This window comes from Solanum verrucosum, unplaced genomic scaffold (genome assembly GCF_900185275.1).
Source record: "Solanum verrucosum unplaced genomic scaffold, falcon-dt-bn FXZP01000010.1, whole genome shotgun sequence".
Taxonomy (NCBI): domain Eukaryota; kingdom Viridiplantae; phylum Streptophyta; class Magnoliopsida; order Solanales; family Solanaceae; genus Solanum; species Solanum verrucosum.
Window position 1 is genome coordinate 315,974 of NW_026020633.1, and position 25,652 is coordinate 341,625.

Below are 25,652 nucleotides of genomic sequence, written 5' to 3' on the forward strand. Positions count from 1 at the left end.
TAAAATTTAATTTGAAGTGTTCATACTAGGGCCAATAGTAAAATCTGTTTTATAGGACTTATTGAAAAGATTATCCTTGGTATTACAATTCCATTTAAATTTCATTATTTCATATATATATATATATATATATATCATTACAAGTTTAACAAGTGAAAGTTTATGGAATATATCATCACACACTACTCTACATGGCAACATAAACTCCATCAATATATTCATGAAAAGTACTAACTATTAAAATATAATGTAATCTATGTAGGAATTCTCACATTAAAATCAAACACGATTTGAATTAACATCAAAGCATCAAAATTGTCCAACTATAAATACCAACAAATTAACTTAAAATTCAAAATAACAAAAGAAGCAAAAACATATGAATGATATTAAAGGAGAAAATATAGAATTGGACCTCAATGCAACTCAAATTTTATATCTGAACTTGAGCGGATAAGAAAAGCTTCAAATAGAGCTTTGTACAAGAAGCTATAATTGAGTAATCTAATAGCAAAATAAGGACACAGTGATGGACTTTATCGGAGCTTGAACAAAGACCTTAAATCTGAATTTTTGTGAAGATTAATTCACGAAAAGCATATCATAATTTGGAACCACAAACTTGAAATCGCGAAAACAAACTTCAAGTACCGCAAAGCACAAGTGATTTTTTTTTCGGTACGTGAGTTTTGTGTGTGTTGTTCATCCTGTATGCTTTTATTTTGTGTGTGTTGCTGTGTGTCAGGGTATATAATTGCAAGTGGTTATCTTGTTTTTGTTTGTGAGTTAAATGGATGTGCAGGTGTTGTCGTGTGTATGTAGTGGGTGTGTTAGATGTGAGGTGAGAGTGGGAGTGTTGTGGGGGTAAAGGGGAGTGAATTTAGGATTAGTGGGTACTTTTTAAAAAAAATAATAATCAATTTATATATATACTAATAAAAAATAATTAAAAAGTTACATAGTTAATTTAAAATATACTTAAGAAACACTAGCTTATTGATAAAACTCTAAATTAAAAAAAAAACACATATTGTTTGTAAAAATAATAATCTTTTGAAGAAAGTGAAAAAACGAAGAACTTAACCTAAAACGTGACTCTATTTTGTACTTTTCAAATATTTTAAAATAAACTTACTAAAATAAGATGAAATCTAATATCAAAATATGATATAAAAGAAATATTTAAGTAACAAAAATTGTGTAAAACATTAAATTCAGTAAAAAAAATAATCACGTGTCTACATGGGTCATTTATATTTAGATGTAATTCCTATTTTCGGATTCAATCTGAAAATAGTGTGTACGTGTTTGCTTTAGGCATACATAAATTTTAATCACTATAATTAAAAGTATCAATGATACGGTTCGAACGATTATTGTATAAATTTACATCATAGCAATTTTTCAATTATTTAGTTGATACACCCAAAATTAAACTTTTCAAAACCATCTCACCAGGTCAATTTTTTTTGGTAATAATATGGTTCAATTAATTAGTTATTGTATGTGTCTATCTTTTAAATGTTCCTCCATAAATAAATATTTACCTATAATAAATTAAGTAATTTATTTTTATAATAAAATAATTAATCTTAAGAAAAAAGGTCAAAAAGAAGAAAAAATATAAATACAAATAATACATTAAAAAGGTGTCACATCTTCTTTTCTATATTTCTTTATATTATATAAATATATTATACATATATATAATTTTTTGTCTTGTTTGTTCAATTTATCCCCTTTAAATATTTTATTTTTAACATTGTCCCTTTAATGTTTCATAATTACTCATTTTCTTTTAAGAAATGTCAAATCCTTTTTTTCTTCTTTAACTATCTAATAATAAAAGATAAGTTACCAAAAAAATAATATTTTCAAGTCTGAACATAAATTGTAAAAGAAGAAATTTAAGAATACACTTCGACTAATGAATACAATTTCCGACTGAAATTGTATACAAATTTGTTAAGTGAATATGGATCAATAGTATGAAGATGAATATGAATCAATGTATACATATTGCAGTTACATTACACATAAACTATATTACATGATTATTTTTTTTTGCATACATATAACATATTAATCTCTTTATCCATACATTATATATTTACCACTATAATTACTGTTAATATTTTTATGTATATAAACAAAATATAGTTTATCTATACATACTAAATTTGTTGTAAACAGCAACTAAATTTCTACGTCAATTTTATGATTTTTTTTTTTGTATACCTATAGTATATTAAATTTTCATGTATTTATTATGTAATTGCAATTATAATTGTTGTTAATATTCTTATGTATACAAACAGATATAATTTATGTATACGTATTGCAGTTTCTATTAAAAATGGTTGCTTCTATTATTATTATTTGACTATTTATCGTCGATTGTCTGGTAATTAGTACTCGTTAATTTTTTTCATTAATATATTTTCATGCCTTAAAAGTAGTCACAATTTTTTTAATGAGTTAATTAGAAAAAAAATATTTTCTCCTTAAAAGTGGGTGTACCATTTCTTAATGCGTTAGCTAAGGATTTTTTTTTCATTCCTTAAAAATAGGGGACTATTTATCGTCGATTGTCTGGTAATTAGTACTCGTTAATTTTTTTCATTAATATATTTTCATGCCTTAAAAGTAGTCACAATATTTTTAATGAGTTAATTAGGAAAAAAATATTTTCTCCTTAAAAGTGGGTGTACCATTTCTTAATGCGTTAACTAAGGATTTTTTTTTCATTCCTTAAATATAGGGAACACTAAATAATTACAATAAATGCCTCAACTAATAATTTCTGTTAACTGATACTAAATCAGTATATATATATATATATATATATATATATATATATATATATATATATATATATATATATATATATATATATATATTGTTGTGCTATCATTAAGACTGATAGTTTCGTTTAACTAATACTAAATATATATATGTGTGTGTGTGTTGTTTAAGCTTTCTTGTTCACACTCTACTAATTAGTCAATGATATTATAAGAGTATCATTAAAGTTAAGGTTTCTTATTTAGAAATTACTCATTAGTCAATGATATTGTAATAGTGTATATATATATATATATATATATATATATATATATATATGGGTGTTGTTTAATTATGTATAACAATATAAAAGTATATATGCACACATTTTATACACTATTATACATGTATATACAAGTCTATACATTTGTGCACAGTAAGTGTATAAGATCTCTTGTGAAAAAAAGACAATATGGGTGTAGTTTAAAAATATGGGCTCTATAGATATAGTAATTAATTAGACTATATATTTTTGAAAATATCTTTAAATATATTTAGTATGATTCTGTCAATTTATTTATTTATTTTTATAAATTTTAAAAATTATTCAATACAATTATAAATTTATATAAAATTAAACTTTCTATTTTAAAAAAATAATCTAATAATCAGTTCAATTTGATCACTAAATCATTTTTGTTAAAAATAATCGATACCCATAAGGCCATAACTGTAGTACTTCATTATAATATATTTGAAATCCTAGTTCGTTAATTTGTTTCATTTGCCCTTCCATTTTTTAGTTCATTTAAATTGTCACACACTAGTGGAAAAAGTTAATATAAATTCATGAAATATTTCGTACCTTGACAAAGTCAAAATTTGTAAGTCAATGTTATCTTTGTATAGTTGCTCTACGTACGTGTAATCACTATTAAATATGTACGTATTTTTAGACAGAAAAAAATAGATCGACTTAGTTTATGCAGTTTACCAATCACAAAATCAATAGATACGCACAAAAATTAGGACCAAGACTTGATAAATTATTTTTTTTATGGTCTTTATCGATGAAAGTGTATAAATAAAAACTAAAAGTCTTAAACCAACAAATATTAGTGATCTAGTGGTAGATTAGTACCCACTCACGGTACTTATAACATGAATTTGTATTTTTCAAATGATGCATTTTATAGCTGTGTAATTTAAGAAAAATTATGAATTTAATTTTGTTATTTTACAAAATTGACCGAATTCGTTGGTTTTGATTTTTTCCCTTGCCAATTAACGAATGGACTCTGTTTATTTCTTATAAAACACTTGTATTATTCTATTTGTTAGTTGTCACTAAATCACAGATTGATTAGAGACAATAAATATTTGTTACCAATTATTTATATTATTAGTGACGAAAATAAATGTCACAATTAAATCTAAATTTTATAGCTAAAACTTATAAGATTTAACTACGAATTCTAATTTGTCGATATTGTAACAACGTATTTTTTGAGACAAAATTTTTTTGTGTCCAAAAATTAATAAATCTAAGACAAAAAATTATTTGTCACGAATTAGATACATCATTAGTGACGAAATAATGTGTCACCGATACACTACTCAACAGATGGCGCCAATTCATTTTTTGGTGGGAAACTTTAGTTGACAAAACTTTGCTACAAATTTTAATGTTTTGTCACTAAAAGTATGTGTCTCATATATTTCAGCACGAAAAGTAAATTTTTTCACTAAAAATTAACAATTAGTGACGAATTTGATGTTGTAGCTAATAATTTCGTAGCAATACATCATATTTGTTGTAGTCAGAGTTCGCCATAAATAACTTCTCGTCTGCTGGTGCTGGAGTATATGATGCAAATAATTGTTTGTTGGCACAAACATGGCATGAGGCACCAGAATCTATCCACCATTCTCTTGGATTTTCAACCAAGTTGCATTCTGAAAGCATTGCACAAAGATCGTTCATCTCTTCTTTGGATTAAGCCAAATTTGCTTGATCCTTCTTCTTGTCCTTTTTGGATCCCGACATTCAGTAGCCCTATGACCACATTTGCCGCAATTGAAGCAGTTTCCATTGAATTTTTGCTCTTTGGACCAGATGCTTTCTTTCTTTTCTTTGATTTTGTGGGATCTTCTTCAATAATATTTACTCCAGATATGCTGAATTACCATGTGACCTCTTTTCTACGGCCTTGTGTTATCCTCTTCGATTCTCAGCCTTACCTTGAGATCTTCAACAATCATCTCCTTGCATTTATGTTCCAAGTAGTTTTTGAAGTCCTTCCACAACTGAGGTAACTTCTCAATAATGGCCACCACTTGAAAAACATCATTCACAATCAATCCTACATTAAAGATTATGTGAGTATTAAGAACAAACTTAATATGTTCAACATAGGCATTAATAAATTTATACGTTTAGCAAGGAGATAATGGATTATGACTTGCAATTCTTGAACTTGTGTGACGACAGTCTTACTGTCTATCATCTTATATAGTCCAAGAACTTTGCCACAATGAACTTCTTCATTCCGACATCCTCTATTTTGTACTTCTTTTCTAAAGCATCCAGAGTTCTTTTGAGGTCTTGACACTACTGTACACATTGTAAAAATCATCTTGCAGTCCACTCAGAATATAGGTTTTACACAAAAAATCTTAATGCTTCCATGCTTCTGTTGCCAAGAATCGTTCTTCATCCGGAGTTTCATCCGACAGAATAGAAACGTTCTCACTAATGAACCTCTGCAGACTCAACGTAGTTAGATAGAAGAACATCTTTTGCTGCCATCTCTTGAAGTCGACTCCAGAAAATTTTGCAGGTTTCTAAGTCGGTGCAAGGGCATCAGTTGAACGATTGTATGCAACCGATGTTGTTGCAACACTCATTGTTCCAACATTTACTTGACTTGAATTTATCTTCTTTTTTTTCTGTCACAAATGACAGACAATTTTAGTATGTGAAATACTAACAGTAAAGAATAAATCCTTACACAACCTATTTTTGATTTAACGATGCAGTTTTTATGTTCTTCTAATCGTTAATCGAATGAATTTTAAAATCCAAACATAGTAGAAAACCAGAAAGGTTTTAATCTCCAGAAACCTCAAATACAGAAACCAATTAAATTTTTTAAGCTTGTTATCTCATATATTCAGGTTAGGAAAAACAGAAACAGAGAAAAAATGAAATAAAAAGAAAATAATAATCTGAGTCCACAAAACCACTGTGTTTCCTTAAGAAATTTAATCCCCTCAAGTACCCGAGGTTACAAATTAATTCCTTCCAAGATAAAACAGATTAACTATTAGAGAAGTAGCGGTACCTCAAACTTCACTAATTTCAGCGAACGCAAGAACAACAACGAGAGCACACACAGACTCAGTCGATCGGCAATTTTATTTTTGTAAGAAAATGTATGCAGAGAGAAAAAATTTCAGTGAATGAAAATTGGGAAAAACCTCTCTATTTATAGCCAATTGCAGCAACGAACGCATCTGTTCAGACATGTCTTTCCAGAACGTTGTATCTTTTGGAAAAAATAACGTCTTTTCGGAAGGAACAAGTCCTTTCAGATGACGTTACCGTTACGCGCGAATTTCAAATAATTCTGTTAACTAATTAACATTCTGAATTAATTTTCAAGAGAAAGGAAATTACTCAATCAATCATAACATTTGCCAAATACAAATCCGAAGCCAAAACCGAAGTCGAGCGAGCGACGACGACACGAGGGGCACCTTCTTTTCAACCCTTTAAGAACTAAATGAAGTGTTTCCTAATATAAGGACAATAATTTTCCTTTCTTCTACCAATATGGGAGAAATGACTTTTCATTTTCAAAGACTTTCCATTTGAAATGACTTTTTATTTTCCCTCCAAATTGGTTCCCCCACATTTTCCATTTTCTCTTCTTATTTCCCATTCACACCTTGCTAAAAACCCAACATAGTGTTGGGTTCTGAAGGTGAATTAGGGCGTCATGCGGAAACTTACAATTTGCAAATCATATAGTTGATAAATCAGATAACAAAAAACTTATACTAAAAACCAAAATATTATTATATCAAAACTAATATAAAGAAAAACATTGAAACTTTAGAGAGAATAAATCTCTCCATAAACAAGACTCTTAAACGACTACATTGTGAATGTTATTGTTGTCCTGTTAGAAGAAACAAACCTATATTTATAGAGTCCTAAAACCTTTTCTTACTAGAAAAAGGACTAGCTACTCCAAAACCTTTTCCTAAAAGGAAAGAATAAACCAAATATGAAAGAATATTATATTTTCCTTTCAGGAAAAGTAAAAATATTTTTGGTAATGTTTTGTCTTTTCTTTAAGGAAAAATAAATCTTAAATTATGGTAAGAAAATCAGGGCAAAACCCTAACACATAGTTCATGTTTATATACATGTAATTGCATTTTCTGACTAGTTAAAACAATATTCATTGATCCTGCAAACTAAGTGTTTGATTAGATTTCATCAATAATAAAGAAATAGTTGTAACATAAAGAAATAGTTGTAACAAGGTTCATCACAAGCACTATAGATACGATATTACTAGTAGGTACAAGGAAAATCTTCTAACTACATCAAATCATGAATAATTCAAGTCAATTCCGATTAATAGTTTGGTATTGAAAAAAAATCATCCGATCATAAGTTGATTTGATTTTAACTAATAAAAGTTAAATCAAACTAAATTTACCCGACATTACATGTATACAATTTAAAAATAAAACTTATTGCCACTTAAATAAAAGTAAACCCACAGAGGCCAGAGCTCTGAAAATGAAGACCACATGGATCTCAAGATTGTGTTTGTTTATATGTCTAAGTACTAATTTGCACCTTTCACATATATTTACGGTTATCGCTCGCCTCTCTTCTTCTTTCTCTTTAAATCTATCTTTATTTGATAATGGTGACACCTATCTCAGCAAAAAATATACTCTCTCCGTTTAAAAAATAATGATCTAATTTGACTTGAAACGCAATTTGAGAAAAGAAGGAAGAATTTTTAATCTTGTGGTTCTAAATTAAAGTTATGTCAAATGTATTAAAATGTCTTTTAATCTTGTGGCCTTAAACATGCCACGTGAAAAGTTAAAGTTAAAGTATTGCAAAAAAAGAAAAGGGATCATTCTTTTTGAAACAGACTAAAAAGGAAATTGTGTCATTTAAAAAAAAAATAGAGGGAGTATCTCAATTTGGATTCACGCCCTACAAAAAGTTGATATATACTTGAACTGACTTTGGGTATCTAGCATCTGCTAATATCTTGCCCACATGGGTTGATTTGGATATAGGGAATGAGCACATAGTAAAAAGAATATACTTGTATCAACTTTATTAATTATATAAAAAATATCTGAACAAATTCAAAATAATTTAAGTTGAGAATAAATTCGACTTTTATATGAGTGAATTGTAGAGTCTTAAGCTTGCTACAATTTGAATATACAATTTACAAGAAAAGTGAATGACTACTACTACTATTACAATTATATAGAACTTAACCTAGTTAACTTCAGCTAGCAGAAGACATAATATCCTAGCATCTGCTAATATCTTGCCCACATGGGTTGATTTGGATATAGGGAATGAGCACATAGTAAAAAGAATATACTTGTATCAACTTTATTAATTATATCGAAAATATCTGAACAAATTCAAAAAAATTTAAGTTGAGAATAAATTCGACTTTTATATGAGTGAATTGTAGAGTCCTAAGCTTGCTACAATTTGAATAGACAATTTACAAGAAAAGTGATTGACTATTATTACTATTACAATTATATATAACTTAACCTAGTCAACTTCAGCTAGCAGAAGACATAATATCCTAGTCAACTTTTAGTAGCCCAGTCCTAATATGACTCTTAACTTTATAACGCTTAAAGTTATACATGTTGGTTGTACCACATTGTTCAACTTGTGCCACATATAGCTTCAGCTTTCCTTATCTTCAACGATATGATATATTCACACCCCGAGTTACTACCAAGTGCAAACTCAAATAATTTTTTTAAAAAAAGAGACTACCAACTTCTTGACAATGTGACACTAGTAGTCCGTCCAAAGCTGACAAGGCGCCCACATATTATATCCAGAAACGTGCATGACGTTTTAATTTCAATTATTCTTTTGCTTACGTACTTAAATATGACAAACTATTCAAATTCTTGCATTCTTTCCAATAGAACGGCTAATCAAATAATCTTTCTTGTGGTTAAATTTATGTCAGCCACAAACCAAAACCTTATGGGGTTACTAATCAATAATCAATATATAAAATAATTTAGACCACCTTAGGACAAATCTAATTCTTGGCTAATACCTACTCTCAGATTCCACGAAGGACAAACTAATATGAAGAAATTTTCTTAAATCAACAATTAAACAATTATTGCATCCCCCTTCCATGCCATGCATGGGTCACCGATCAATTAGCTAATTCTCTTTTCCAAGTAGCTTATCACTTCCATCAAAGGTTGCCTTGTTTTATTCTTTTATTTATCCAAAAATTGAATTAATTTACCTCCATAAATAGGGAAGGTTGTGATACAAAAAAATACACACACACAAGCAAAAATAAAAAGAGAGAGATGGGTGTGAAGGTTGCCATAGGAGAAATGTTGCCATGCACATCCATGATTATAATAGAAGGTTGCACCATTTTCTTGACGATCATGGCGAGCACTGCCATGTCAAAGCTAGGGATGAGTTCTTTTGTGTTTGTGGTTTATACAAACGCTCTTAGCTTTATAATTCTTATTCCATTCTCTATCCTTTTCCACAGAAATAACAAGTACGACATAGTATTCATACTTCTTTCTTCTCCATAGATATATAAAATGTGTCTCGTGTTGATCAATAATTTGTAAACGCAGGACTGAGGAGCCATTATTCACGTTTCCCCTTGTTTTGCGTGCCTTCTTCCTTGGTTTAGTAGGGTAAGTATATATAAATTCTCTTAATTTTGATGTTGATTATTAGTCATTTGATAATATATATATATGTAATGAAATAATGATGCAGGTTAACTATAGCTCAAAATCTAGCATTTGCCGGACTAAGTTATAGTTCTCCAATAGTAGCATGTGGTGCAGCCAACATGATACCTGCTTCCTCTTTCATTATTGCCTTTATTCTCAGGTTCTCTCTAAATTATTTTACCACTAGCTAGTGCTTAGTATGTAATCACCTCATTTAAGATCGTTCTAAATGAGATGATCACATACTTTTATATGATATTAGCGCAAACAACGATTTAGGGATCCAATTTTAATTTCATTCATTATTAAAAGGAATTTTCATCACTATTATTACATCTACCAATTCCTACAATAGATAATTACCACCATTCTTCAACATTATATACCGCTAAACGCCATTATCATTCACCACCGCTATTAGCTATCTGTATCATTCACTACGAATTATCAACCACCACCACCATCAACCACAATTAGTCACTACTACCAACCACTATATCATAAGATACTCCCCACAACCACCATCATGAATCATGATCAGTTAACACCATCCCAAATCGACAAACAGAATCACCCGTCATCACCACCATCACCAATTGTAATATAAAATTTTAAAATGTTTTTGTTGATATAATATTAAATCAATTTAGTGTTTTTATTTAAATTTTATGTTTATTATTTTGTATATAAAGAAAATTTTATACTTTCAGATGTTCATTCAAATTCAAATGTTTAAATCTTGAAAATAAATAAAAACAAATGAGGCCTAAAAGAGCATAACTATTTTAATTGTAGGAAAATAAGAATTGACTTGAAGAGGCAAGGAAGTATAGTAAGAGTGATTGGGAGCTTAATATCAATAGTGGGAATGTTAGCAATGACTTTCTACAAAGGTCCAGTGGTGAAACAATATTCTCCATCTTTTCTTCATCTTGCCACGTCACCACACCTCTTCATCTTCACTTCTACACATGAGAATTGGGTTCTTGGTTGCTTCTTGTTTGCTTCTGCTTCCTTTGCTCTTGTCATATGGAACATTATTCAGGTAATAAATAAATCTCTTTTATTTTTCTATTTTTTTTCTTGTATCTATCTGAAATATATATTAAATGAATTATATATATATATATATATATATATATAAAATTGTTTTCAGGTCGGAACTAGCAAGAAGCATCCACATGTGATGAAAATAACTTGTCTCTATACCTTATTTGGAACGATCCAATCTGCATTACTTGCTCTACTCAAGGAAAAAGATCTTAGGGTTTGGAAACTTAAACTTGATATGGAGCTTCTTGTCATAGTTTTAACTGTAAGCTCACTTAATTTAAAAATACTACGAGTAATATTTAATCATTAATTAGTTAGATAATTTTAATAACGTGATAATGCTTTGATGCATAATAGGCAATTTTCGGGAGTTTAATACGTAGCAATGTTCAAATATGGTGCTCGCGTTTGAAAGGACCCTCTTATGCCCTATTTTTCAGGCCCATGGGAGTTCCAGTTGCCAGCACTTGTGGTTGTGTGCTCTTTGCTGCGACTTTCCACTATGGAAGGTATGTTTAAAGTTAAACTGTTACTTAAAAAACGTGATGTAAATAGAAAGCTTACATGGATGAATATCATGTGCAGCATGTTGAGTGCATGTATATGTGGACTTGGTTATTACACCACGCTATGGGGACAACTCAAAGAAGATGAGACAATGAAAAACAAGAAGGCAACGTGACTACTTCTGATGAAAGAGTTCCTCTTCTGGAAGAACAACAAGAAGAAGATTCACAGGTCTAGGATATTAAAGATAATTAATGATCAACCAACGGAGGGTGTGTTTTTTAAAACCCTTCATTGCGAGTTCAAGTATTTATGATAGTACTATAAGAATTGGTGTTCTTATAATTTATAAGAATACTTTGATTGTGATGGAAATAACGAAGTGGAGTATGTGTGATTATGTGGATCAGAGTATAAGAATTATGTATTACATTTTTCTAATATATCTACCTTGGTTAGGGTTAAGATTCAAGTAATATCTATGTTTTTTAAAAAAATATTATGAGCCATTATTCACGTTTCTCCCTATTTTGCATATGCCTTCTTCCTTGGTTTGGTAGGGTAAGTACTCTCTTAATTTTGGTCTTGATTGACTATATATGAGTAAATGTAATGGAACATTTGTGGATTAATTAATTAGCTGCTTACGTTTTCTTCACGTTTGTTTCCAGTAATTATAGTAATGTAAAAAAAAAAAAATGCCTTCTTATCTTCTCATCACAAAAGCAAGTTGAATCAAACCTTTGACCTCTCTATAGCAATAACGAAAATTAACCGAAGCATTACTGATAAGATAGAACAACAATATCTTGAAAGATCCTTTTCAACTTACCGTTAGATGTAGCCTTGTTGATGAGCATATTGGTGAAAATCATAGAGTCCACCTCAATTATATAATTATCCAAGACATTTTCAGGACACCGTTTGACAGCAAATCTGACATCTGAAGTTTCTGCAAAGTTGTTGCTAGTACTTTGGATAGGTTTTGAGAATGCCTCGATGAAGTCTCCGTCGCTATTTCTGACACCAACGCTGCTTTGTCGTTGTATCTTCCATCCACATTCACTTTATATTTACCCATTTTTGACATTTGCCATGTGACAAGTTGATAATGACCATAGGTTGTAGCCTCTCTCACTACAACAAAAATAACTTTTAGCGGTAATAAATATAGACATTAATAAAGAGTGCTAAAATTTTTGCCGACATTAATTAAGTGCCATTAGAACCAATGTCGCTAAAGGCTTTAAGGACATATACAAAGAGTGCTAATTGCCACTAAAAATATATATCTAATGATCATTTTTGATGTACTGTCTATGCTTTCACACATATTAGGTCAATTATCCATAATTGTATAGTTAGGATAAACAATCCTCATAGCAGTAGTCATATTCCACAAAATTTTGTACTACATCTTCTTTTGATGCATTTTATCTTGAAGTCCATAGCTTCCATAGTTCCCAGGAAATAAAGATAGGTGCAATCTGAAGAATCATTTTCTGAACAATGTTTTTAGCTTTCAAGTTCCACCAATTTTGAAATATCGTTCTAATAGCACCAGGTTTGTGAACATTTCCCAGAGGGGCGCCAATGTGTTTGGCCTCTTCTCCATGAGTAAAGGTGTGACAAATTCGAACCAGTGATATAATTAGTGTAGCAATAGCAATCTGCATTAGATTGCATCCCAAATGTCACGATGGTCTCATTGAAAGATAGTTTACCCTTACACAGTCTCCAAGCCAGGAAAGAGATCTTGAAAGGAACAATTTTATGCCACAAAGTATTAAGGAACTCCTCCTTCTGTTTGATGGGTTTGACCAAGTGTCAGGCAGAACCATTAGAGTACAGTTTATCCTCAGTGCCCATCCAAATTGGACCATCGATCATCTTGATCCGTAGTGCTAATTTGAATATTTTTGATATCTTGCACAATGTTAGATGGTAGCACGCAAGAAAATATTCTTTCATCTCATGTCCTATTCAACATAAAATCCTTAACAAACACCTTAGCCAGTAACCCATCACAACACACTGTAGGAATTGATGCTAGGGGACAATGATTAGTCCAAGTGTCCCACGAGAAGTTGGAGTTCCCCAAATTAATATTCCACCTAATTTTTTCTTCTGCTATACTTCTTGCCCAAACTAAGTTCTTTCAGTCTTGTGAATTACTTGAGATCAACTTTTTTTGAGTAATGCATTTATAAGAACAATACATTTTATTCTTGAAATCAACTCAAAGAGTGTGAGTAGTTCTCAATCTCCACCATCTTTAAATAGCTAAGGTGTTAGAGATATCAACCAAGCTTCTAATACCTATACTACCTTCATTTTTTGGGTAACACAAGTTGACCATGAGCTCCCATGGTACATCTTAGTGTTAGTAGTTGATCCCCAAAAGAATCTATCCATGTGCTTCTCCATTAAGTTTATAGTACCTTTGGGTGGGTTGAGTGCCGATAAAATGTAAGTTGGAAGAGATTGAAGCACACTCTTTATAAGAACCACTCTCCCTTCACTAGTAAGCATTTTTCTTTGCCATCCATTCATTCTTTTGATCACTCTAATAACCATGCCATCCTAGTATTCAATCAACTTTCTTCCTGCATAAATAGGGCAACCCAAGTAAATAAAAGGAAATTATTTATCCATATAACCTGTACATTGTGTCAGATTGTTGATTCTGTAAGGACTAGTTTTAAGCCTTGTAGGAAAAAATTCTTTTCTTCATTTACTTTTTGTCCAAAAGCCCTTTCATATCTGTGAATTTGTTTCATTATCATCTTAACAGATGAAAAAAAGAGAGGAAGAAAGAGAGATGGGTGTGAAGGTTGCCATAGGAGCTTGCACTATTTTCTTGACTATTACGTCGAGCACCGCCGGGTCCAAACTAGGGATGAGTTCTTTTGTGTTAGTGGTCTGTGCAAATTCTCTTAGCTATGTCTTGATGAGTGGTAGATATACACTCATTTAAGGTCTATTTAGCTCAATAATTAATGTCCTCAATGCCTAAACTTGTCCTTTATAACACAATATTGATGATTTGCAGCTATGAAGACAATTGGACAAGGAAAGGACTGACGTTTGAAAGAATGACAAAAATACAAAAAGAAGTGCAAAATGAGCATAGTTGATTGCCTAACATGAAGAGCGGACCGCCAACTGAGCACTACCTCGCCCAAATTTACAGTGCATAGCATTTGTGTCTACTAAAGAAGGTCGGCATACTCCAGTAGAGAAGGAAATGAGTCGGGTTAGAACAGCGGCCCTGATACACATTGCCCAAACTGTTAGTGTGCAGTGCAAAAATTGAATGCTCGAAAGGTGAACTAATGCGGTATTCAGATGATTCGCCAAGTGTGAAAGGTTGACTCAACCGAGTTCGCCAACTGAGGTTCAAACACATAAAGCCTAGAGCATTACAAGGCAAGCTGAGGAGTGAAGGACGATTCACCGAGTATGTTTGGCGAACCCGACTAATATCGTAGAGTCAATCGCATGGTGGATTTTTGGGCCAAATTTTGGGAAAGTATATATAGCCCAAAGGATACAATTTTGGGAGAGCTTTTCAGGAGTTTTTTTTAGAGTTTAATTTTTTTTTTTTGATGTTTTAAGTAGAGAGTTTTTCTTGAGATAGAGATTCGAAGACCACTTAACATTTGAAGAACACTTTTCTAGCTTTTGGGTTTTACAATTTGGATTTTGAATTTGATAAATTGAAGTTGAATCCAAAAGTATTGTTTACTCTTAATTGCTTGATTTCATGTTATCCATGGATGCTTTCATGGAAGGTATAATTTTCTTGCCTTTTGTGATGGGTGGCTAAACCCCAAGATCTATGGGTTCTCAAATGGAGTTGAATGTTGATTTAATGTAGTGGGTATGGTGCTATGCTCTGTTTTGCTGTTGTTCATACATGAATTTGGTTTAATTACCATGAGGTTAACCTATGGGTTAAGATTGCAAACTTAATTCCTACTTTTGATATCCAGTTGATGCTCGAAAGAGATTAATTTGAGTGCGTAATTAGTTCAATACTAGCAATTTAGGTTTGATGTTTGCCGCTTGCTTGAAAGAGAGGTTATCGGTCAAATCTATTTGCCCAATTATTGAAAGAGAGAATAGAGTAAGGAGATTCCATGTGTAGGATTGACATTTAGATGAGACCGAAAGGAGATTCCATGTGTAGATACTTTGAGATCGAAAGATGATTAGCATCAGTGAAGATGACTTAGCCTATTTATGAATGTTCATCACTATAGAGCAACACAATCACCTTTATCTAACATCAATTTCCAATCCCCGAACCCCTAGATTACTTGTTAACTCTTGATTTCATCGATACTTTAGTTTAATTGCGATAATTGATAATCAAACCTTTATATTAAGTTGGTGGTACCAACCACCCAATTGTTCTTACCGTTACAAATGAGCTAATTTAAGATCCAGATAAGGCATTCTCCACGGTATACCATTCCCTCTGGAATTTAACCTTGACTCTTCGTTGGGTTTTTACTGACTACGATTTCTCACTCTTTTTATTTATTTTGGAGGGTGATTTGAGCGTTATAAAAAATGACGCCACTGCCGGGGAGTGGTGGTTGAGAATTCTAATTGAGAAATTAGACTTTTTAATTTGGTTTATTTGTAGTAGATTTTTCGTTTGATGTTGTTGTTGGCTGATTTGCAGGTTGACAAAATGAGTGATCATGAAAGTGACAATGACAATCACTATGGTCAAACAACAACATGGGTGATTTAAATAACATGCTCGTTAATGTCATTCAAACCACGGGAGCTATTCAGAGACCTCCTACAACAGGGAGGATGATGTTTCACATCACCAGAACTATGATTCAATTACTCCATATGAAGGGAATTTTCGAGGGTCTAGCTCATGAGGATCCCCATAAAGACCTTAGGAATTTCAAGGAGGTATGTGGACCCTTTGTGTTAAAGAATATCTCCCAAGAATCTGTAAGGTTGAGGTTATTCCCATTTTCTTTAACGGGAGAGGCTACAAGATAGTTGGTAGAGTTTCCAAATGATTCAATCACTTTATGGGAAGAGCTAATAAATGCTTTCTTGGAGAGATTCTTTCCACCCTGGAAGATGGTTAAACATCGACTCAAAATCCAAAATTTCAAGCGTATTAGAGGTTAGCCTTTGCATGAAACATGGCTAAGGTTGAAGAAGTTGCTCTTGCAATGTCCAACGCATAGCGTTCCAGACAATTTGCTACTACAATACTTCTATTGCAGCCTTAATTTGGTCAGCAAAGGTGTGGCTGATCAGTTGGTCCAAGGTGGATTAATGAGACACCCATATGATGTTGTTTCATTGTTTCTACATGATATGACTAAGTTCAACCGAGCACTACATACTAGAGAGGACCAAGAGCCTACTCTAAAAGTGGGTCTAATAAAAAAACAAGTCGAGAAGGACCATGAATGAGATGAGAACATGGCGCAAAATGATGACCCAAATCAATTTGCTGTCTAAACATGTCATGGGAGGTTGAACCAAGTCGGTAAATATGGTTGTAACCAATAGTGGGAAGTGCCCGAATGATGCCAAATTTGAGGCATTATACAATGAAGAAGTTAAATACTTGGGAAATCAAGTGGAATCCTTCTCACTCTGAAAGAAAGAAGAAAGTCTGGAGGGGGGTGGTTCTCATACTAATTATTAACGACAAGGTGGGAAGCAAGGTTGGAATAAGGATAGATATGGAGGTTGGAAAGACTAATGGGGTGGAAACAAGAGAGATAAGGAGATGGAAAAAGACAGATACGTGCCTCCCCATGATCGTCCATGCCCAAAAGAACCAGTTGGGCCAGAAGGGAGCCGGGCTGAAGAAACTATTGTAAAAATCGACAACAAGGATGAAGGGTCCGATAAGGTGATTAAGTCATGCCATGATGTTAAATAAGGCACTTCTTGGGAGGTGAACCTAGTCTTTATTTTTATTTTTATTGCTTTCAAATAATGTGCATTGTGAGTGCAGGTTGAGAGGAGGTTGGGAGATTGAACAGGGACGCATAGGTGATGTAAAACCCAAACAACGATCCACCCAAGGAATTATTGCAGACTAAACTTTGTCCGCCTAAGACCGGTGATCATAATTCCAAAGGGCGATTCGCTAAAGTGCACTACGTAGACTCCATTGGGTCCACCGAATCAGCCTTCAAATTTGGTGTTAGTTCAGGCACGTTTGGTGAGCTTAAGTTCCAATTAGCGATACGACAAACACGTTCGATGACGTTAGTCAAAATCGTCAAACGGGCCTAATATAAAATACCAAGGGGCTTTTCAAATTCAAAAATCAAAACCTTTGAAGTCAGAGAGACTTTTCAATTCTTTTCTCATACCTCACATATTTTGAGTGTTTGTGAGCCTCTTGTGAGTGTTTTTGAAGTATGAGGAGTGATTTTGCTTGTAGTTTGTGTTACCCCGATTCCTCATTTTCTCGATTGTTTTTCGGTATTAAGGTTGGTTTTTGACTTCTTGTTGATGATTTTGAGTTAGAAATGCATATTGGGTGTGGGCTTGAACCCTTTAACTGATATTTTGTGTTTGATTTCGATTTGTAGCATCACATTGCTTGATTTGAACTATGCCAATGTGATTTTTATTGTGAATGCCTGTGAAATTGTGAATTATGATTTTGCTGGTTAAGTTGTGAAATTAAGTTGCTAAATATGCTGGGTCTAAGCATAATTGAATGAGGGTGAAGTCGGAGTATCCAAAAGTTGATCCATTTGCATGATGTTGCCCAATGATAGACATGGTGACTACTTTCTTAACGGCAAATCGTCAATTAGTGCAATGCTTAGTGATAGCTGGGGAAAACCTGAGTACCCATGGGTAGAAAATCATATAGGTGGATTGTAATATTGGGGGAAAGGAAAATTAGGCACTAGGCTAAACATTTCATATTCGCCAGGCGTGTCTTAGCTCACCAAGGAAGTTAGCTGAATCGTTGAGTAAGACCGAACTCACATTCTTTAGAATATGCATGGCCTTTGGTACAATTCCATTTGGCGGGTTTGTCTTAGTCTGTCGAACTTATTTGGAAAATCGCCAAATGGGAGAGGATATCACCCCTGATGTTTGTTTCTTTCCCTTTTGCACTGTCAGTTTCAGTGGACTTGTCTTAGCCCGCTGAAACCAACTCGGAAAATCGCCGAGTTGGCATTGACTTCGACTTTTATGCCTATACCCTGGGTAAATTTCTACTGTTCATTTCGATGAGCTCACCGCAGTTAACCGATCCTTTTTGGTGATCCACTTCTCGTTAGGCAAGCCTCAAGAGCATTTTCAAATATGATTCAATGCGCATTTGGTTTCAACTAACCTTCACAAAGATTTGGTTTGAATATGGGAAAAAATGTGGTTTCCTCTAACACTAAGTTGGATAGAGAGTCTCCTCCTCCATTAAAGAGACACCAGGGCCTTTCTCTAGATGATTTCTCAGAGGTTCCCCATCGTCAACAAACTACACCTCAACAATCATCTGCCCAAGAAAGGGTATAGCCTAGATAGGGGCAGTGAGAAGAGGATGGAGATCCGATCCAAGTTAGTGCAACCTTCATCTACACAATCACTGTCTTTTAGAGTCCTTTCGATTATCACTCCAAGAGCCCTGAATAGGCTCAAAGAAACTGGAGAGAGGACCATACTTGAGGATAAACGACTCTCTATAGATAGAGTTGTGAGTGACTATCCAGGCATCTAGGATACAATACAGTTTCACAAGTTTGAGGGATTCACCAAGCCTAGGAATCCTTACATCCCTTTTTGGGTGAGACTTTTACACCGCATATGTTCAATCCCTTCTAAAGAAGCGAAAAGGCACAATCTGGAAACCACTTGCAGAAGTGGAGGTACAAGTAGAAAAAGTCTGGTGTGATGTAGAAGCCAATAATACTGCACTGAAAATGTCAGTGTTTGAGTTAGACTTGTATTCACTTCGGATGCGCCAATGCTTGGACTCCTTGAAGGGTTGGTTGGATCCATTGATTTCAAACTCTTCTCCCTCTTGGATGGCTGATGGTACCCAAATCGAGAAGAATGACTTGCACATAGTGGCAAGTTATTGGTTTGGATTCATCAACACTAACCTAATACCATCCGAGAATGAATTAATCCTTCGCCACGACAAAACGGTCTAGGTAGGTACCATCATAGATAGGGAGCAAATAAATGCTGGTGCTATTATTGCCGACGAGATATTGATGAGGGCAAGGTAAGAGCTGACATTGCTCCCATTTCTAGTACTGATCACACAACTATGTGAGAGGACATGAGTCCTTATCTAGACATCTTCAAATATGAGAGTCACACTGCTTCATCCAGCGATATCAGACAGATTGATGTGGAGTGTTTGCCGGATAAAGCGACATGGAGGAAGCCGCCACCACCAGATTCTATGCCCATGGTTGACCCCACTATCTTGGCATTAGAGGCTAGCACACCTGTTCCTTTTATGGAAGAGGCATGTATTTCTACACATTCCTCCACTTCTAGTCCTTCTGTTACTGCTTCTACAACTCTGGTGACTATTGTTGCGACTGCTATGAGGCCTCCACCCTCTACTATTGCTCTTCCCCCTTTGACTCAGGCCATGATCTACCAAATGAGCAGCCTTTCCTAGTCAATAGATGTTCGAGTTGCCCGAGTTTAGATAAACATGCCCAAGATCATCGACTAGGCCATTAAGAAGGCCTTGGCTCCTTTGACAGAGCAGGTGGTTAGGTGTGAGGGGGCATTTGAGAGTCATACTTTAAGGTTGGATGATCTTACTACTAGGATAAAGGCTCGAGAGAAGGCCGAGGGTAGCTCTGGTGCTCTAAACACCATGAGGGCTTACATTGCTACCCTACGAGTAGAGGTGGTCATGTTTTAGTCGACAAAAATCTCTATGCTTTAGGGAGAGGTTCCCTTTAAAGATGTACTAGTTTCTGATCCTGAGGGTGCTATGTATGATGAGATTGTGGTTGAGGATAAGAGTGAGAGGGTCGATGAGGAGCTGACTAAGAATACTGATGAGGAAGAGTTGTGAGGTGAAGAGCATGGGATTGTTGAGACACTGAGTAAGCTGTAGGAGACCGAAAAGGTCATTATTCAGACAGCTCTGAAGAGATCTCTTCTAGAGACTTCAGAGGTTTGGTCTAATGGAGTCACTCTAGGCTCAACCAAACGTCATGCTGCTGTGCTGAGCATTGATGCCACTTTTGAGGCCTCACCACCTGAGAATCAAGATGTGGATGCTCCACAAACATATCTTGTCAAGTGGACCCTTTATCTTAGCCTTCCAGTACTTTCATTTGATTTGCATTGAGGACACTACATTCTATTTTTGGTGGGGTAAAGACCTTTGTGCCAATATTCCCCTTTTGTTTATATTTTGTTATTTGAGTTTTAAACAGTTGTTGTAGTACTTTTTGTTTATATATTAGAGTGATCTTTTGGTTTAAAGCTGGTTTCTATATTTCTGTCTCATTTTCTTTTGATGTTGCAACCCCCAATGAGTTTAACTCATGAAATCCTTAAAGTTTTCATTAATAACAATTTGATGATTTGAATAGTAATCATGATGAGCATGATGCATTGTGTTGGTGTTGGGAGAATGAAATCGATGTGGCTACACCTTTGAGCGATCTCTTTGAATCTTTTATTGACTAGCTATGTTTTGATGCGAGCCTTGCAATAATCATCACATGTATGCTTTTGATCTTTCTGGGATGTGCTAAACGAGTGTATTTTGAAGTGCAATGTGTGGTGAGGTCTTACTTGAATGCATGCATATAGAGTCCTAGAATTTGCCTTGTTAATACAATTGTGTCAATCTTGGTGAATGTGAGACATGATCTTGGGAAATAATTTAATGAGGGAACCAAATTGTCCATAAAGAGTTTGTGAATACCGTGTGAGGGTGTGAATCCATCTTGGCACCATTTGAGCCTAACTTAATTGTTAACAACCAAAAGAAGTCTCTTGAACCAAATTATCCCTACCTTCTCATCAAAAATCCTTTCTGAAGCATTGTAATGTGTTAATAGCCAACTTAGTCTAAAATCCTAAGTTGGGGGTGTGGAAAGGAAGGATAAATAAAAGCCAAGTGAAGGGTAGATATATATATTATTGTAATGGAAATAGCTTGAAAATGAAAATGCAAAAGAGAGAATGAAATAAAAGGGGAATTCCAAATAATTTGAGTGACAAGTCAAAGTTTGAGTTCTCAAATGAAAAAGAAAAACAAAACATGAGAAGAGGTAATGATGGTTGCAACAATACTTTGAAAAGGTATAAGTTACCAATCCAAATCGACCATACCTTAACCCTAAGCCTCATTACAAGCTTAAAAGACCCTTGAGATCTTGCATGAACTAGGTTGATGATTCGAAAATATGGGCAAATCTATGGGACAAAGCTTTCATGTGTTTCACTTTTGAGAGAGTGAGAGTGGCATTGATTTCTATTACCTTTAATGATTTGCTTCGTGAGAGCATGAAATCTTTCTTTATGTGAGGGCGCTTGAATGTATTTGTTGAAACATGTTTTTGCATTAGAAAAGAAGCTAAGGTGAGCTTGAGCTTGTGTTGAGACTAGATAGTCAGTATTCAAAGATTGTTGATCATGATTGAGGGTAACATGCTATTGAGAGTAGTCTTGCTATGGCGCTTGCATGCTAGCTCTCATTGTATACTGTTGTAGACACCTTTATTGAGCTTATTGTGTTCTTGATTTACTTGAGGATAAACAAACGTTTAAGTTGGGGGTGTTGATGAGTGGTAGATTTTCACTCATTTAAGGTCCATTTAGCTCAATAATTAGTGTCCTCAATGCCTAACTTTGTCCTTTTCTAACAGAATATTGATGATTTGTAGCTATGAAGGCAATTGGACAAGGCAAGGACTAATGTTTGAAAGAATAGACAAAAATATAAAAAGAAGTGCAAAGTGAACATTGTTGATCGCTTAACATCAAGGGCGGATTTCCAACTGAGCACGAACTCACCCAAATTTACAGTTCGTAGGACTTGTGTCTACTAAAGAAGGTCAGCGGACTCCAGTACAGAAGGCGATGCACTGAGTGAGAACAACAGTCCTGATACACATCGCCCAAAGCGATAGTGTGCAGTACAAAAATTGAATGCCCGAAAGGCAAACTAAGATTGTATTTGGTGATTCGCCAAAGGTTAAAGGCTGACTCAATCGCCAATTAAGTTTCAAACACCTGAAGCCTAGAGCATCACAAGGCGAGCTGAGGAGTGAGGCGCGATTCACCAAGTATGTTTGGTAAACCCGACTAATGTCGCCGAGTTAGTCACATGGTGGATTTTTGAGCCAAATTTTTGGAAAGTATATATAGCCCAAAGGATACAATATTTAGAGATCTTTCCAGGAGTTCTTTTTTAGAGTATTAAATAGGTTTTTTTTGATGTTTTAAGTGGAAAGTTTTTCTTGAGATAGGGAGTTGAAGAACAATTTACCTTTGAAGAACACTTTTCTAGCTTTAGGGATTTTAAAATTTGGAATCTGAATTTGATAAATTGAAGTTGAATCTAAACTGGGTTTACTCTTAATTACATGATTTCATGTTGCCCATGGTTGCTTTCATGGAAGGTATAATTTTCTTGTCTTTCGTGATGGGTGTCTAACCCCAAGATCTAGGGGTGCTCAAATTAGTTTTGGTGTTGTTTTAATGTAGTGGGTATTGTTCTAGTCTCTGTTTTGCTATGTTCATGCATGAATTTGGTCTAATTACCATGAGGTTAACCTATGGGTTAAGTTTGTAAACTTAATTCCTATTTCTGATCTTTGATTGATACTCGAAAGAGATTATTAGAGTGCGTAATTAGTTCAATACTACCAATTTAGGTTTGATGTCTGTAGCTTGCTTAAATGAGATGTTATGGGTCTAATTTATTTGCGCTATTCTTGAATGAGAGAACAAAGTAAGGTATTGGGTTGTTTAGGATTGGCATTTAGATGTGATCGAAAGGAGATTCTAGGCATAGATGCTTTGAGATCGAAAGATGATTAGAGTCAATGAAGACGCCTTAGCATATTCATGAATGTTCATCAATATAGAGCAGTACAATCACCCCTATGTGACATCAATTTCGAATCCCCACACCCCTAGATTACTTGTTAACTTTTGATTTCTTCAATACTTTAGTTTAATTGATAATCTAACCGTTATATTAAGTTGGTGGTACCACCCACCCAATTGTTCTTACTATTACATAAGAGCTAATGTAAAATCCAAATTTCTTGATAAGGAAATCTCCAGGATATACCATTCCCTTTGGGATTCGACCACGACTCTACGTTGAGTTTTTACCGACTATGATCGCTCACATTTTTGATTGGTTTTAGAGGGTGATTTGAGCGTTATCACCTTCTCATTCGAGTCTCTAACCTTTTCTACAGAAGAGACAAATACTAAGAATATTCATTCTTATTTCTTCTTCATAGATAAATAAAGTGAGTTTCGAGTTGATGCTTGTTCGTTCTTTTCAATAATTTGTAATTGTGGGATCGAGGAGCCTTTATCCACATTTCCCCTTGTATTACATGCCTTCTTCCTTGGTTTAGTAGGGTAAGTATAAACTCTCTTAAACTTGATCTTTATTAGTCATGTTATATTATGTAATGAAATCATTATGGGATGATGCAGGGTAACAATAGCTCAAAATTTTACATTTGAGGGACTAAGTTATATTTCTCCAATAGTAGCATGTGGTGCAGCCAACATGATACTTTTTATCTCTTTCATTATTGCCATTATTCTCAGCCGACATGTTAGAGCTTCAAACTCAAACTTATTAATTAATTTCAAGATTTCAATTTGCCTCACATACTTGTGAATGTCGGTACAAATTATGCTACCAAAGTTTAGTTAGATTTGATTTTCGTGTCTCACATCCTGAATGTTTCTCTCTCTATTCCATATTAAGTGAATTTTTGTGGTATTTTTCATTGTTCAATATAAATAGTTTTTCAAAGTTCAAGATGAATGTTTGAGTTTTTTTTCTTCATATTTTACCTTTCATTTATTGAAGTTTTATATATTTTAGAAAATACATTATACTACTGATAACGTTCAACTACTCTTCATCCAATTCTAAGTGTAGGCGGTTGCTAACAAGTATAAACCCAACTAAGATTTGGGGTCGATCCCACTGGGAATGATACAATAAATAATTTGATTAAGAAGTAAAATTGTGTCTGAATTGTTTGTAGAGGTAAATTTTTGCAACATTAATGTAAATAACGGAGTTTTGACAATCAATTTCGAATTGGGGGATTCAGGTACCCAATTTATGACTATTAAAATCAGTACTAAACAAGTAGATAAGGTTTCTTGGGAGTGTGATAAATTAAATGCTAATTTCGCGTAATAGGTGAATACTAGTTATTCAAAGAGAGAATCTCGGTGGGTAGGCTAGGTTTTTAGTGAAATAGACATTTCTCAATCAACTATTGTGATTCAAGTGAGTTCATTCGAACCTCAACATGCAAAACACAATCGAACAACCCATTACCTTAATGTAATGCCCCAAAAACTAGCAAGCTAAACTAGAGAGTTCTAGAGCCTTGTGTGAGAGTTTTAGTGTTGGATATGTGGGTAAAGCACGCAAAATGACTTCCGGAACATAGAATCAGGGTTTTAGGGTTAGGGCGTCAAGGTATGACTCCCCAAGGACCAACCAAGGGCTCCTTGAGGAGGACCCTAACACAGCCCAAAAAGTTGTCCAAAACAGTGGCCTCCCACGAAGGGCATCCACGAGACGTGGATGGACCCATGCCCCGTGGGAAGGGGTCGTGGGTCAAGGACCCTTGGTCCCCTATTTTTCTAGCCCAAACCCTCCACCCACGAATGACCAGACGGTCCGTGGACCCACCCACGGTCTGTGGGCAGGGTCTCGTGGGTGAGGGAGTCTTGGTGTTAAGTTGTTCTAAGTTGGGGGATTAGGGAAGGTTCTAAAGTTTGTTAATTATTAAGTAGGGTTAGTTTATTAGTAATTGGACCCCCTACATAAACCTAATAGACCCTTAATTAGATGATTCCAAATCATTATTTTAGATTCACCAAAGAACCTGAATTCCCTCAAGAAATTCTCTTAGAGCCTCCTAGATTTCCCCCAAATTGTGAAGATAAACCCCAGTCCAAGCTCGGGTTTCTTCCTATGTTGTGGGTAGTGTTTGAGTATAATTCCAATTGAGTGGATGATACTTGTTTATGATTGTTTTAGTATTGATTCATGATAT

General features: G+C 34.0%; 1 protein-coding gene across 1 annotated transcript; it reads left to right on the top strand.

Annotated features, from left to right (window-relative positions):
• The first annotated feature begins 9,417 nt into the window (after positions 1 to 9,417).
• Positions 9,418 to 11,542, top strand: LOC125812036 (WAT1-related protein At1g70260-like). The gene is made up of 7 exons (XM_049491538.1): positions 9,418 to 9,620; positions 9,703 to 9,765; positions 9,851 to 9,967; positions 10,603 to 10,852; positions 10,964 to 11,122; positions 11,218 to 11,369; positions 11,446 to 11,542. Exons 1-7 carry the CDS (start codon positions 9,418 to 9,420, stop codon positions 11,540 to 11,542), a joined length of 1,041 nt encoding a protein of 346 aa, XP_049347495.1.
• Positions 11,543 to 25,652: the final 14,110 nt, after the last annotated feature.